The sequence below is a fragment of the Neomonachus schauinslandi genome, chromosome 1 (assembly GCF_002201575.2).
Source record: "Neomonachus schauinslandi chromosome 1, ASM220157v2, whole genome shotgun sequence".
Taxonomy (NCBI): Eukaryota; Metazoa; Chordata; class Mammalia; order Carnivora; family Phocidae; genus Neomonachus; species Neomonachus schauinslandi.
Window position 1 is genome coordinate 193,600,292 of NC_058403.1, and position 15,665 is coordinate 193,615,956.

General features: G+C 46.0%; 1 protein-coding gene across 1 annotated transcript in view; it reads left to right on the top strand.

The window, feature by feature from the left end:
* The window catches only part of RFT1 (RFT1 homolog), a 39,824-nt gene that overhangs the window by 3,518 nt on the left and 20,641 nt on the right, over nucleotides 1-15,665 (top strand). Inside the window, exons 2-7 of the mRNA XM_021695245.1 lie at nucleotides 667-752; nucleotides 2,797-2,913; nucleotides 4,036-4,225; nucleotides 4,804-4,905; nucleotides 8,128-8,265; nucleotides 14,547-14,625. Of these exons, the coding sequence (XP_021550920.1) occupies nucleotides 667-752; nucleotides 2,797-2,913; nucleotides 4,036-4,225; nucleotides 4,804-4,905; nucleotides 8,128-8,265; nucleotides 14,547-14,625 (712 nt within the window). The remainder of the gene's footprint in view (nucleotides 1-666; nucleotides 753-2,796; nucleotides 2,914-4,035; nucleotides 4,226-4,803; nucleotides 4,906-8,127; nucleotides 8,266-14,546; nucleotides 14,626-15,665) is intronic.

Here is a 15,665-nt window from a genome sequence, read left to right on the forward strand (position 1 = left end):
ACCCAAAAAGAAGAAGGAGGAGCTCCCTGGCTGGGTCAGCCAGCGAGCCCCCCTTCTAAAAAAAAAAAAAAAAAAAAAAAAAGATATTTCAGCTCCTCTCAGGAAAGTGGCAAATATTTAGTAAATAAATACAGGCTTTTTTCTTTTCTAATTGAGAAGACAAGTTCAAAGAGATTAAATGTCATTATCAGAATCCCCAGATATTACTAGGCAGAGAAAAAAAGAGAAATTAGACCCTGTGATTCCTAGAGATTCTGCCATACCCTGCAGGCTCCCACTTGCTAAGCGTGTGCTATTTCTAAACAGGCTGGAGGGAGGGCCAGTGTGAAGCACTAACTAGAATTCTCTGTCTTCTGGAGTGCCTAACTTTGAACCTAAAGAAATTCACTGAATATGTCAGGGGCTCCCTCTTATCAATAAATTAGAGAGCCTTCCAAGTGCCTTTGTGGGTTCTTTGACCACCGCACAGATGTGCTCAGGACCTCAAGGACCTCAAGGACAATTTCAGAAGAAATGCAGACCGGTGGTACATTTTTGAGAGGGTCTCTATGGCAGAGCTGTTGTATGTCAGTACGTTATTAGGAAGAACAGCCACATTGTTTTCATTTCACAAATAAATATTCCCAACATAATTTAATCTCACGAATTTTTCCTCTTTATCTGTAGGTGTTGTTTCGATTGATCACCTTTGTCTTGAATGCATTTATTCTTCGCTTCCTGTCAAAGGAAATCGTTGGCATAGTGAATGTCAGGTAAGAAGGGACGTGCCCTGGCATTGCCCACAACTCACGCCTCTAGTGAGGGCACCTGTGTGTCACCCTTGGATTTTAGAAGCATAGGCCTTTCCCAGAAGCAGAGTGTTTTAGCAGCGGGCTGAGGAAGAGTATGCCGGGGTGGGGGAATGAGCAGGCGATGTTGCTTTTAATGGCCCCATGGAATGTTTGCCATTATCGGCCTCCAAATGCACACTTCTCTGCCGCCTGTTCCGGTATGCCTACTCTGAGAACCCAGGAGAGGAGTGGGAGTAATTCCTTGCAAGCCCTGTCTCAGGTCTAATCCTGTGTTCTTGTCCTGCTGACAGCGAAGGAAGCAGGAATTCTGCAGTATATGAGGATGTGCTTCATAATTGCAGGGCTGGAGCAGGCTGCCTTCCCTCATCAGTGAATTTTATAATTGGAAAATGGTAGTTAGGGTGAGAGCTTGAGTCCTTGTCATGAGTCTCTCGGCGGCTCTTAGAAAGCTGCCTTGCTTTGTCTTTTAGACTCCATTTTGTTTTTTCTACTCTCCTTTCTGTTCAAGGGCATCCACACGTATTCTGTATTCACAAATGACACAAAAGTATATGAACTGATGTGAGTGCTCAGAATAGCTCAGCTTCTCAGGTGTATCCTCATGTCCTGATAAAGACAGTGTGTTCCAGACAACATTTCCCATCGAATACCCACCAAACATATGCTCTGGGCTCTGTTCTCAGAGCTTGGAGAAGGTTCTCAAATTTTGACAGGCAAAGGAATCATCTGGGGAGTTTTGCACTAGGTGGGACTGAGGAGGGGCCCAGGAATCAGTATTTTGACAAGCTCCTCAGGTAATTTTAGAGTAGGGACCATACTTTGAGAAATACTGTTTTAAAAGCAGGAAGAGGGGTGCCTGGCTGCTCGGTGGGTGGAGCATGTGACTTTGAACTTGGGGTTGTGAGTTCGGTCCCTACGTTGGGTGTAGAGATTACTTAAAAATAAAATCTTTTTAAAAAATTTTAAAAAGAGGGGGCACCTGGGTGGCTCAGTCAGTTAAGCGTCTGCCTTCAGCTCAGGTCATGATCCTGGGGTCCTGGGATAGAGCCTCATGTGGGGCTCCCTGCTCAGCAGAGAGTCTGCTTCTCCCTCTGCCCCTCTCCCTGCTCATCTCTCTTTTTCTCTCTCAAATAAAGAAATAAATCTTTTTAAAAAATTAAAAAAAAAAAAAGCAGGAAGGAAGAAGACCAAATCTCCTCTTACATGCTCAGATTTGAAAACAGTTTGGGCCTCTTGCCATCTGGTCTCCTCCAGATTGGCAGGTCTCTGCTTTGACAACCGTGGTCAGGCCTGCCCCCTACTTAACATATGGTTCAGTATTTTCATTGGCAGTGGTGGACGGAAGCACTGGGTAGCAGCATGATCCTTGGACAACCTCAGAGAGACCTTAGCCCTGGGCTGTCCCCAGTCTGGCTTCATCAGCCACAGCCTGTTGATGAGGAAAACCTCAGCTACCACTCACCCAGGTGCAAGAGGGTCCACCTACGTACTGCCCACCCAGGAAGTATGCAGACAAGCCTTGCTGACCTCGGTTGCAGTGACCTCTGTAACAAGTCTGTTGCCTATCCTGAGATGCTTTTGGCCAGAGCTTCCACTCAGTAGAGCCTCAGCTTCTCTTATAAGAACTCTTGGGTCACCAGTCTCAGGATGACCAAGAGGTCCCCTTGCCGTGTGCGGTCATATCTTGTCCTTTTCTCCTCCTTATGGTCAGAGCCACACCTCTTCCTATGGCTGTGAAGCGTTTGGTTTTGGGGGCCACCGCGGCAGTTATCTATCCGGGCATAATGCTCCATAGGCACACACTCAGGTGTCCCTTGTTCAGTTCCTAACTCTGTTGTTCAAGTGGATCAGATTAGTACGGGGCCCTGTAGGAACTCACTGCCCTTCACATCGCCACCAGTGGTTTATGCCCGAGACTTTTTCTTCCTGTCGCTGGCAAAATCTCAGAAATTCTCTCTGTGAAAAAAAACTAGAGTCATTATTGATTTCTGCCTTTCCTTTACAGGCTAACACTGCTTTACTCGACCACCATCTTCCTGGCCAGAGAGGCCTTCCGTAGAGCATGTCTGAGTGGGGGCGCCCAGCAAGACTGGAGCCAGACCTTCAACCTCTTGTGGCTAACGTGAGTCGTGCTTTGGCAGGAGACAGTGCGAGAGCAAGTGTCTTAAGTCTAAATGGTTAAACAGCAACCTTGCCCAAAGCTGAATTGTCTCCAGCTTCGGTTTCATGGGTGTTTCTGAGGACTGGGCGTGGGACAGGAAGGAGAGAGCGTCCACGTAGAAGGAGTTTGTTGGCTGTTTTCTCTGTGGATGGCCAAGAGCTCTGGGTAGGGGTTTCGGGGCCAGGTTTCTAGTCCTGTTTCTACCCTCTCGGGAGATTGTTTCTGCCATTCCTGATGCCCATTCTGGGCCTCACTGGGCCTGTGCCATCTTCTTTATTCCTAATCTTTCCCCCATAGTCTTTTCTGAGCTTTTAACCACCACTTAGTATTTTTTGAAAGCCTTTTAGGGCTTTCATTATATCTTTCTTCAATTTTGTTAGGTTGATTTCAGTTCTGAGCCTTTTAGAATATTCTTGAAGGCCAAGTACATCAGCTAAAACTTGTAATGGCTTTTCTGCAGTTAGATCCCTGCAGGGAGGGCTGGTGCTTGAGGTTGTTTCTCAGTGCTGCCTTACATAACTCCTGGCCTCATGGAAATGACTGTTGTGAGGCTGGTAGGTGTTCATTTTATTCGAGGCCTGACAGTTAACTACTCAGTCATATTGAAGTGCTCTGTGGTGCACATGCAAGGGGACACTGTGCACTGGACTGTTGCTTATTTGGGTGCAAAAACCAACTGGATGCTGTCTTTTAGTCATTCAGGGTGCCAACGACAGGCACGTACTTTCTGGGAATTTTGCTTATCTCGTCAGCGTAACACAGTGGATAGGAGTGGAGATTTTGGCGTTAGATGGGGATCGGGTCCTGCTTCTGCCCTTGACTAGCTAGCTGTCCATGACCTTGGCCAGATTACCCAGTGCTTGTCATCAGCCTTAGTTCCCTCATCACTTAAATGGGGATAATGACAGGATCGTTGTGAGGTGTCCGAGAAGTAAAGGGGGTGGATCTAGTGCCTGGCGTGTAGGAAGTGCATTAATAAGTAGTAGCTATTTTTATGATTATATTTCCTTTCTGTTCAGTGCTACTATTTTAATATACATTTATTTTTATAGCATATTAAAAAACATTTTTTCCCTTTTCTAGAGTCCCCGTGGGTGTGTTTTGGTCCTTGCTCCTGGGCTGGGTGTGGTTACATTTGCTTGAAGTGCCTGATCCTAATGTCGTCCCCCACTATGGAACTGGAGTGGTGGTGTTTGGCCTTTCGGCCGTGGTAGAGCTTCTGGGAGAGCCCTTCTGGGTCTTGGCACAAGCACAGATGTTTGTCAAACTCAAGGTCAGTGTACCTTCTGCTTTGATGGGAAATGTGAAGAATAAGGTAAAGAGTGGTTTCTTAAAAATGTTTCCTAGGAGAGAATGATTTTTTTTTTTTTAGAATGCGTCTAAAAAGAAATTTGGAAAAAGGTAACATGATCAGTTTAGTTCATTCCCTTGAAATTTGGCAGATGGGCTGGGCTTAGGTTTACCTCTGCTATACTCTTAATGCAAAACAGGTTTACGGATAGTGAAGTTATCAGTTTAGATAAGAATGTAAGAGGACTGTAAAGGTTTTTCAGATTTTTCTAGTGATTCTATTTTTAATTGTATACTAATAGTAACTTTTCATCTTTCAAAATATGTAATTTGATATGTACAAAAGGGTATATAGCATATGTATAAATCTTGAAGCATGATGGTATACTGAAGATCCATGAACTTACCACCCAGCCCAACTAGAACATTACCAGTGCTGTGTCTAACCCTGTGCCCCATCTCCGCTCCCAGGGTAACCACTATCCCAGCTTCCTATTCATCATTCCTGTGCATCTTTAGTTTTTAATAACGTGAAGTGCACCCTTTACCGTGTTTCTGCAGGTGATTGCCGAGAGCCTGTCAGTCATCCTCAAGAGTGTCCTGACAGCTTTTTTTGTGCTATGGTTGCCTCACTGGGGGCTCTACATATTCTCTTTGGCCCAGGTAAGAGTTACAGTTTTTTCACTATTGTATAATCTGTGTTTCTCCATTTGATGTTTTCTTCTTGTTCCCATTACTGTGTGATTTACATTTGCAGTATTCATGCATGTGAGGCAGGCTGGAAACTCTAGAAAGATGGTCTTGACAGTGCTTTTCCTTTGGCTGTCCATCCTGCTCCATGTGCTGTTGCCACTGGTGTCCCCAGGGGCCTGGTGAGGGCCCCACAGGCCTCGCTGTCAAACATAGTGACTCCTTTAGATGTTCTGTGGGCAAGCCTGTACAAAACTCACCTTTGATTGTCTTACTGTCTTATGGAGGAGGGGAAAAAGCAGTGAGGGGGTGGGGTGGGAATCGAACTGAATGTGTGTGATTTTCCCTGGATTGCAATCAGGTGTTTTCAGAATAGGAGGAAACTCTGCCAAGCCTGTTTGGAACTTGGACTGCAATCTCACACAATGCAGAGCACAGGAACCAGGTCCTGGCAGGCACACTCTCAATCCCGGCAGGCCCGGCCTCGTTGCCATCCCGTGTTCTAGTTCTAGTTCATATCCCTGGCTCTAATGAAAGTACAACTAGAGTTCAGTGCTCATTTTAAAAATGAAACCTAAGATCACACAGTTACTGGAACAGCTTATAGTACAAAGCAGTTTTTGCAATTTTTCTTAATGTATGGGAAGATAAGTTAAAATTTTTAGTAGCGATTTATGTGAAAGTCTTTCCCGTGTCCTGAGCAAAAACTACAAATAATTGTTGTGAAACACAGGAAAAGTAGATTTCCAATCAATATTATAAGAATGAGAATTGCTTCCTAAAAGCAGTTTGCAAATAGTTGTGTATCTTAGAGGAGTTATCTGTGATTATTTTTGCCATGTTTATTCGATCTGGAACTACAGTTCTCCACATTCATCATGTTTTTTTATATACTCTCCCTAATAGGACAGAAGGGCATGAAGATGCCCAGTTACTGGTTGATTCCTCTTGGGAAAGACACTTGCACTATGTCTTTCTGATGCTCCCACCAGGATACATCCTAGGTCAGCAAGGCCCATTCTGAGTTTATTTGCTTTCTTATTATAAGACTTCAGAGAGCTCTTCTCTGGTGCAGTCTCCATCAGTGTCTGTGTGAGAGGTCTAAGAGCCAACAGCACCTCATATCAGCAGGCAATCCCCACCAGGGCTCTGGGATTCCCCTTTGTCCAACCCACCTCCAGGTTCCTCCTTAAACACCACATGGCATCATATATCAAATAAAAGGGTCACTCTAGAATATATATTCTTATAACTCAACAACAAAACGACTATCCAAAAAGGGGGCAAAGGACCTCAATAAACATCTCTCCAAAGAAGATATCCAAATAGATAGCCAATAAGCACATGAAAAGATGCTCCATATCATCAGTCATTAGACAAATGTAAATCAAAACCACAATGAGATACTACTTTACACCCATTAGGATGGCTGTTATCAAAAAACCAGAAAATAACAAGTGTTGACATGGATATGCAGAAATTGAAGTCCTCACACATCGCTGGTGGGGATGTAACATGGTGCGGCCACTATCGAAAACGGTTTGGCAGTTCCTCAAAAAGTTAAATGTAGAACTGACATATGCCCAGCAGTTCTGCGCCTAGGTATATACCCAAAAGATTGAAAACGTGTTCATACAACTTGTACACAGATGTTCACAGCAACACTATTCACCACAGCCAAAGGGTGGAAACAAGCCAGATGTCCATCACCTGTTGAATGGGATGAGCAAAATGTGGCATATGTGTGCAATGGAATATTACTCGGCCATAAAAATGATAACGTGCCATGGAACGATGACCTTGGAAACCGTTATACTAAGTGGACGAAGCCAGATACAAGGCCACCAATTGCATGATTCCATTAATATGCAGTGTCCAGAATAGGCCAGTCCATAGAGACAACGAAGATTTTGATTGCTGGGGTGTGGAGGAGCAGAGAGTGACTGCTTAATGGGCACAGAATTTCCTTTTGGAGTGATGGAAATGTTCTGGAATGAAATAATTTCTTATAATAAGAAAGCAATGTTCTGGAATGAAATAATGGTACAACACTGTGAACGTACTAAAAGCCACTGAATTTTATGTTTTAAAATGGTTAAAACTGTCAGTGTTACGTGAATTTTTCCTCAATAAAAATGGGGGAAGGATCACGTAGTTAGGATACCCTGCATGAAGACTACCCATAGATTGTTACTATTTCCCCAGGCGCTGGTCTGTGGGAAGATGAGGGGAGGTGGGGAAGGGAGTCCTCTTGTCACAGAGGATGTTGCATCTGGTGGTATGGCTCACAGCAGAGCTGCTGTGTCTTCTTACAGGGCTTGAGGCATGGAAGAAGATGGTGGATGGTGGGCTCTGTCCTCAGGCACGGATAAGGGTGGAGAGCTGAGGAGCCCGAACCTGCTAAACAAGGCTCCCCTTTCTCCTTGCTCCCTGCCTTTGCCACAGGAGCAGGCTTAGCGTTCCAGATTGAAAGCGGGACATGGAGGTGCCATTCCTTCCTGAGCTAGTGTGCATTGCTGTTCCCAGCAGGGAGAGAAGACAGAAGGGAGCTTGTGAAAAGGGGCTGTTTGGATACTCCTCCCACCTGCAAACAAAACCCCAGGCCTCGGCTCCTGGCCAAAAGCCACCGTTTTGTCCTGGCTGTGTGGAGGGAAGGGTGGGCCCTCTTATCACCCCCGCACCCTCCAGGCCCTCCCCCATCCTGGAGTGGCTCTTGCCCTGCCCATGCACTGGGCAGAGAGGAGGGAGCCAGCAGCTCAGTTCGTCACGGCTTATGCGTTCATGGGGAAGCCCCTGTCATCTAGGATGGCAAGCGTCTGCATATTAGCACAGGACTTGAGGGTCCTTGCGGGTGCTGCCGAGGCAGGAGAGGCCTTCCTTTGAGAACACGTCTGACCAGGCTGTGGTGGTGGCACTAGGGGATGTCTGTCGGGGACATGATGTTCTGCCCGCCCAGAAGAGCCTTTCTCCCAGTCAGGTGATGTCCTTGGAGCACTTTGCCCAGGGATGCTGCAGTGGAGGGGCGCTTCGTGAGCAGTGCTCTTTCCCAGAGTGCGAGGCATTGCTCACTAGAAGGTGCGGTTCATAAAGACAGTTCCCTTTCTGATTTGGCCTTTGAGGTCAAATTTCCAGGCATATCTTAATTCTGCCTCTATTAAAACAGTGCCATTTGAATCCATTATTTTCTTTTTTCAGCTTTTGTATACTGCAGTTCTGGTGCTCTGCTATGTTACTTATTTCACAAAGTTATTGGGCTCCTCAGAATCAACCAAGCAACAGACTCTTCCTGTCTCCAGAATAACAGATCTGTTACCCAATATCACAAGAAGTAGAGTAAGTAATATACTCTCTCTCTTACCATTTTAATCACAGATGCTGATTATCCTGGAAAGAAGGAAACTATTACTTTCTTGTTTATTGCTAAAGTAGTAAGGATAATTTCATAGCTCATATTTATGGAGTGCTCGCTGTGTGCTAGGCCAGGGCTTCTCAGCCTTGGCGCTACCGACATTTTGGGCTGGATAATTCTTTGTCGTGGGGGCTGTCCTGTGCATTGTAGGATGTTTAGCAGCACTCTTGATCTTTACTCACTAAATGCCAGGAGCTACCACCTCTCAGCTATGATAACCAAAAATGTCTCCATGAGGGACAAACGTCCCAGGGGGGATAACACTGACCCTGTTTAGAACCACCGTGTAGCCACTATGCTGAATGCTTTACATGCCTTATATTTTAAAGTTCATACCAACTCTGTGAGGCTGACCTTATTATTTCTATTTTAGGGTTGAGAAACTGAGGGTTAGAGACTAACTCCCTGCCCAAGGTGAGGGTCAGAGTGAGGGTAGGGGCCTGGAGTGGCTTGATCCCCACAGAGCACAGGCTGTAACCACCGCGTGCCAGTCTCTCTGTTCGGCTGTGTCTTGGTTTTTCCCAGGATTGACTTCCAGCACAGAGAGTCCAGCGCGCTGACAAGGCAGGGTTGACCCCTGCATAGCTCCGTTACCTAGAGTCAGGCTGGTCTTTCCGGTGACCCACTCTCCTGTGGAGACCACTGAGGATTCTAGGTGCTGATGTGTAGGAGCGAGGCATAACCTTCTTCTTCTGAACTCTTCAACTCTCAGTCCATTTGACTTTTATTTCCTGACTCTGGTGGGGTCGTTGCTACTGTTTGCAGCCCCGGAGTGGTACACGTGACGTTATGCCTCACTGCCTTTGCTCAGATGCTTTGTGAACGGGGCCGACCCACTTTCCCTTTTTCCCATGCTTGTTTGCCGGCTAGATGCGGTGCACGTAGCTGAGGTAAGGCTTCAGCTGGACTTCTCCTTATTCCTCTTTTTACTTGAGAAAGTAGTAAATATTTGAGATGTAAATTTCAGAACTTATGGAATCCTGTTATACAGCTTTTCAAGAAAGACCAGATATTATGTAAAGAAAGATATGTTCTCATTTGTTAGATAAGAGTTCTCCATTCTGATCAAACAGATCTCACCTTTAACCTAAATCGACATGGCAGTTTTGGGATACAACAGTGCCTCATCTGCAGGCTTAGAGGAGAAGGACTTGGAATCACTTCTGCCCGGAGCTGCGGCTGCCTGCCCACAGAGCAGGTCTGAGAGTGTTCCCCAGTGTTCATCTGTACCAGGCCTGGCCAGCTTTTCATACTGGGCCAGCCCCGGTGCCCAGCACTATGTTGGAAAGGAGCATTTGGACCATTAATACAGGCAAGGAGACAGAGGGTAGTGAAAAGAGCCTTAGTGTGTATTTAATTCAGTGGTGGGCTCACAGCTCCGAGCTACAGTTTCCTTATCTGTCAAGTGGGGATACTAAGAGTACCTCTCTCCTAAGGTGCTTGTGGGAGTGCAATGAAAAGGGGCATGGGAGGTACTTAATACTGCGGCGGACACAAGTGGCTATCCATGAGTGACGAGTGGCTCCACGGCAGAGCCCAGCCCGGCAGTGTCTGACGGCCCTGGGCTGGGAGCTCAGTGGTTTAATCTGGCCTTCCTTCCTGCAAGTACCCAGGCTCCTACTGCCGGGACAGAAGCCTTGACCGTGAGAAGGGATGTACCTGTCTTACACGGTGGCACGGTTCCTGCTGACAGACAGAGCACAGCCCCATGCTGGGTGCCATCTGGGATACAGACATGTAGGAAGGTGATTGCTGGGCCTCGGGGAGCTTCCTGTGCGTTTGGGAGGCAGTGAGTGCAGATATAAAGCCTGTAGGACTCTCTCCAGACCTCAGGGTCCTTATTTTTAAGGTGAGATTATTGGTCTACCCGACCCATGAGGCCCCTTTGAAAACTTAAGGAATTGTGAAGGTATTTGAACTTGGACAAAGCTGTTTATAATAACTACCATGGACTGCATATTTACCCTTGCTTGGCACTATGCTGAGCACTTGACATGGACTTGTATGTTGAACCATCCTAGTAACCCTGTGAGATATGGTCTCCATTTTGCAGATGGAAAACTGAGGTTCAGAGGAGTTAAATGACCAAACCAACATCACACACTTGATTTGGACCTACTTCTCTCTAACTTGTGTCTGTGGACTGTCCTTAGTCTTCGTGTTTAATCTCTCTGCTGTGTAGTCCTCCAAAAGAAATTGGCTTATTGCCCAAAGTAGTTATTTGTTGGCTTAACAATTGGGAAGTTCCAGGTAGAACAATTCATTATTCAAGTTTAGTTTTTGTAAAAGAAAAGAAATGAGGTGAATCTGAATGCAGTGGATGACTTTACCACCAACTTGACTCTCGGGAGCAGCTTTGTGCGCTGGGGGCTCCCTCAGACAGAGCTGCTCAAGCAGTTACATCCAAAACCGATTTGACCAAATTGGGAGATTTGTTTCCTGTGCTTATAGAATCCCATCTTCTGTAAAGAGATTTATTTAGCCTTAAAATAAATGATACCTCAAATAATGGCTGCCTTTTATATTCTTTGACATTTCTGAGTGATTTCATAGGAGTATTTAAGTAAAGCTGAGGAATTTAAACAGCAAGCATGTAATAAGCAGTATTCTGTGTTAAGCACTATTCCAGGTGCCCTGAGTGGGGTCCTCACCCTCAGAACTTGCACTGTGGAGGGGAGATAAGTTGTGTACTCGGCTAACCACTGCAAGACAGTGTGCGTGTAGTGTTAACAAAATAGAAGCCCAGAGAAAGGACATGAATTCCATGTGGGAACATTGAGGAAGACTTCCTGGAGGAAGCTTCTTTTGAGCTGGGCCTCGACACAGACAGGCAGAGGTGAACGTGCACGTGTGGTGGAAATGCGCATTTGCGGCTTTGGGAAGAAAGAATGTTTGCTTCGGTCCCATTATATGCCCATCGCTGTGTTGGCATTGGGATTGCAGAGATGACTGTGGTACTTGGGTTGGTTGGACAGTGGGGGAAGGGCGAGGAAACAAAAGGGGGAAGGAGGTTATGGCCTGCAGGGCTAGGGCCAGGTAGTGGTGGCCTCAGTGCCCTGGAGTTTGATTCAGGGGTAGGGGAGCCTAATGAAAGGTTTGTGAACAGTGCCGTGATCCAATTGCCTATGTTGAGGCGCTTACCACCTGTTTCACATTTATGGAGTGTCTCGTTTTCTCTCATTCAGTCCTTAGACCAGCTCCAGGAGATAAGACTCCTTATCCCATTTTGAAGATGGGAAACGGAGGCTTAGCAAAATTAGGTGTCTTACCCATAGCTTTTGCACTTAGAAGTTGGTCGCTGCAGCTTAAGCCTCAGTGTCTGAGCTTGACTCCAAAGCCCGAAGCCTCCCAGGAGAAGGATGGGCTAGAGAACAGGCTGGAGGTGAAAGAGCTCACGAGGAGGCAGTGGTAGTTGTCCAAATGAGAGTGATGAGGACAGTGGGAGGGTGGGTGGACGTGTGAGTGTGGACACAGCTGGGGCAGAGTCGATGGCCCCAGAGCAAGAGGGAGGGAAAGGGGTCTTGTGTGGGATGTGGAGGTGATATGGGGCAGGACACAGGACCATGGCTGCATACCACCCTGCACCCCCACCCTGTGACTCTTGTCAGTGTGGGAGGCACATGGCTACTGGACCATCCTGGGGCAGAAGAGTTTGGGAAGGGGAAGACTGACTCACTCCATCATGAGTCCCTGAGTTCTGACTGCAAACCTTCCCCCGAGATACCACCCATCACCTTTTACCATCCATGCCTCAGTTTCTCCACCAGTACAGCGAGGCAGTGGAATGGCTTGTTGGTCAGAGGATTCCAGAGAAATGCACAGCCATGAAGACCAGCTAAGCAGTATCAACCTAGCTCTTGTGAAATAGGCCTCGTTTGACCTCCCAAGTGACAAATCCATTCTAAAGAAAATGGTAAAAGCCCAAAGAATATGCTGCTTCTTTTCTACCACTTAGCAGACACCTCTGAGAAGAAACCCAATCTCTGATCAGACTTCCTGCCTCTGTGTCCTGAGTGAGCATTTTGGAGATAAGCAGTGTGACCATTCCTTCTAAACCGTGGGTCTACTTAAATTGAAGGCATTAGGAGAATGGAATGCTCCCGCATGAGGTCTCAGGTCAGATACATTGTGAAGATTACACGCTGGTAAACAACCTTTTTTTTAGAGAGCTCCGTCATGTTCCCAAACCCATTCGCAACCTCTGGCAAGGAGGCTCCACGAAGACCCTCTGGCCAGCTGTAACTGTTCATTTCCTTGGAAGAGAGCACAGGACTGTTGCCCAGGCCCCCCCAGGGGACCGCCTGGTGTGGGGGCGCAGAGTGTGACAGAGAAGGTGCTGCTGCTCAAGCCTCCCCTGGAGCTAAGGGCGGGATCAGTGCTGGGGATGATGTGGTTCGCAGTGCCCCCTAGTGGTGGTAAATGCTCTGGCACCCTTTGTTCTGGGGAAAGGAGATGCCTAATTTTCTTGTACAGCGAGAGGGGAGATTTGCTTCTGGCCTAGAGCTCGTGGTGGCATCTGCTGCAGGTCCAGTGAGTCTCTGAGGGCAGCATGGTTTGGGAGGATTCAGGCCTGACTTCACAGTGTCTGGAAGAAAGGCTCTGAAACCGAGGGGTGAAGAGATTTGAACACTGAATATGACCTTGTTTTCAAGGGATACTCTAGACTTACTCCATCCTAAATGGTAGCCACCAGCCACGTGGGGCTCTAGAGCATTTAGAATCGAGATGGGCTGTACGTGCACCCCAAGCACTGGATTTTAAAGACTTCATATGAAAAAAATAATATGAAATGCCTCTAATATTTATTTACATGTTGAAATGATCGTGTTTTAGGTTAAATAAATAAAATAATTTTACCTTTTTTTTTTTTTTAAAGATTTTATTTATTTATTTGACAAGGAGAGACACAGCGAGAGAGGGAACACAAGCAGGGGGAGTGGGAGAGGGAAAAGCAGGCTCCCCGCAGAGCAGGGAGCCCGATGCGGGACTCGATCCCAGGACCCTGGGATCATGACCTGAGCCGAAGGCAGTCACTCAACCAACTGAGCCACCCAGGCGCCCTACCTTTTTTTTTTTTTTTACTGTTCACTGTGGCTGCTAAAAAATTTTAAATTCTATGTGTAGCCTACATTATATTTCCACTGGACAGCAGTACTCTACACAAATGGGCTTTAGTCAGAGATCAGGGGCCCATGTGACTGGGATAGGTTCTACATCTGCCCTTCGGCCAAATTCCATAGCTGTAACTGATCTTTTGGAGAGGTAGAGTGGGCTTGGCCTTTGTGATTCACCCCTTTCCTCCCAAAGAGCCCCCTGAAATCCTACCTTTCAAAGTCATCATTTTGAGTTAATAAGAATTTTTCAAAATGCAGGTACCCTGAGATTAAGCACCTAACACCTAGACTAAACATTCTGGGATCCCAGGATGCCTCCATGAGAGAGGAGGGGCCTCCAGAGAGGACTGCGGGAGATAGAAAGACAGAAGTCTTGTCCAGCTAGCTGCCTTACTCCTCCATTTTGTGGTCAGCAATCTGGCTTTGAGACCACCTGCCTCTTAACAGGTTGACCTCTGCCCTTCCTAAGTGTTTGCTTTCTTCTTACCCTCCTTGTCCTTAGGAAATGGGACAGTTTTGGAAGAGCCATATCAAAAGTTCTGGGTTTGTTTTTTCCTTTCCTCTGTCATACCAGTTCTGAGCGGTTTGACTGACCTTCCTAGGAAGCCTGGCTTCCTTTTGAAATACACAAACAAAGCTCATATACTGTGTGTAAAGGGACCCTGGGTGGCTAAATGCATTAAGATGTGGGGTGTATGGAGCAGAATTTGTTCTGCAGCTTGGGATGCTTCAGACATTTTTTAAGGCAAGAAATGACTCTGAGTTGTGTGTGTTAGATATGGTCAGCTTACCATCTGGGCAGTGAGGGGACAGTGCAGTTCCTTAGGGGTCTCAGTGAATGACTCTTGGGCAGGCTCCTTACCCCGACGCTCTTTCCACCTAGAGACTTTGTCTTCATGTCTAGCGATGGAAACCCTTTGCCAGGATTCGTTGGATGCCTTCTGTGTGCTTAGCATTAAATGAAAAATGAGTGGGGACTCTCCAAGTTGGGATTTAGGGACCAAGATGAGTTTGCCTCTTGTGGAGGCTTCTTGTACTCGTAGACTTGCAGTGCCTGGGAGCTTTTGTTTTTGTTTTGTTTTCTCTTCTAGGCTTTTGTAAATTGGAAAGAGGCTAAATTGACTTGGAGTTTTTTCAAACAGTCTTTCTTGAAGCAGATTTTGACAGAAGGTAAGTAAAAGGTCACTCTGAGCAGTCAGGACACCACAGTATAAGTGAGGGGATTCCACAGAACTGCGGATTACCTATACCCAGACTTCCTGCTTTCTAGAGCCCCTGTGGGCAGAGGAACCCTAGAAATGGAAGCTTTTAAAATAGGGAGAGAGAAACTTAACATTGATTTAGTTTGATAATGAGGGACAGTGCTGTTGTATAACTTCTATGGGGTCCTAAGTAATGAGGAACAACTTACCTTGAATCCAAGTCTAATTCCCAAACCCCATGTTTTATCATTTAAAGAAATGTATTATGAAGTTTTATATCGATTTGAGAAAATTTGGAAAATAGAGAAAATGATCCATAATCTCATTATCCTATTCTAACTTTTTGTACACTTCTTTTTTTGAACATAACTTTTAACAACTGGGTTTTCATCATTTTATTTTGTTAAATAATAAGATTCATCTGTGTGATATTTTGGCCAGACTTCCAATTTCTTAAGGCTTTCCAGTTTAACATTGACAGAGCTCTCTATACAGAAGGCTGGCATGGAGCTGAAAGTACATCTAGTTTTTCTGCATATGTGTATTGGTTTATTTATGCCCAGCTTTAATTCAAAGAATGAGATTTGAGGTAGCTAGAAGTGGGTAAAGGTAGTGGTTTCTCTCTAAATTTCATATGTCTATACATCCATATATCTATTACTGAACATATTTTTAAATCTTTTCAAAAATTGTCTTTTTTTTTTTTTTTTTTTAAGAGAGCGAGGGGGAACGTGGTGTGCATGAGCTGCAGGGCAGGGGCAGAGGGAGGGAAAGAGAGATTCTTAAGCAGGCTCCACCCCAGCACAGAGCCAGATGCAGTGCTCAATCTCATGTCCCTGAGACCATGAGCTGCGCCGAAATGAGGCGTCAGTCATTTAACTGATTGAGCCATCCAGGCACCCCTCAAACATTGCCTTTTATTTTTTTAAGATTTTATTTATTTATTTGACAGAGAGAGAGAGAGCGTGAGCAGGGGGAGCAGCTGGCAGAGGGAGAGGGAGAAGCAGG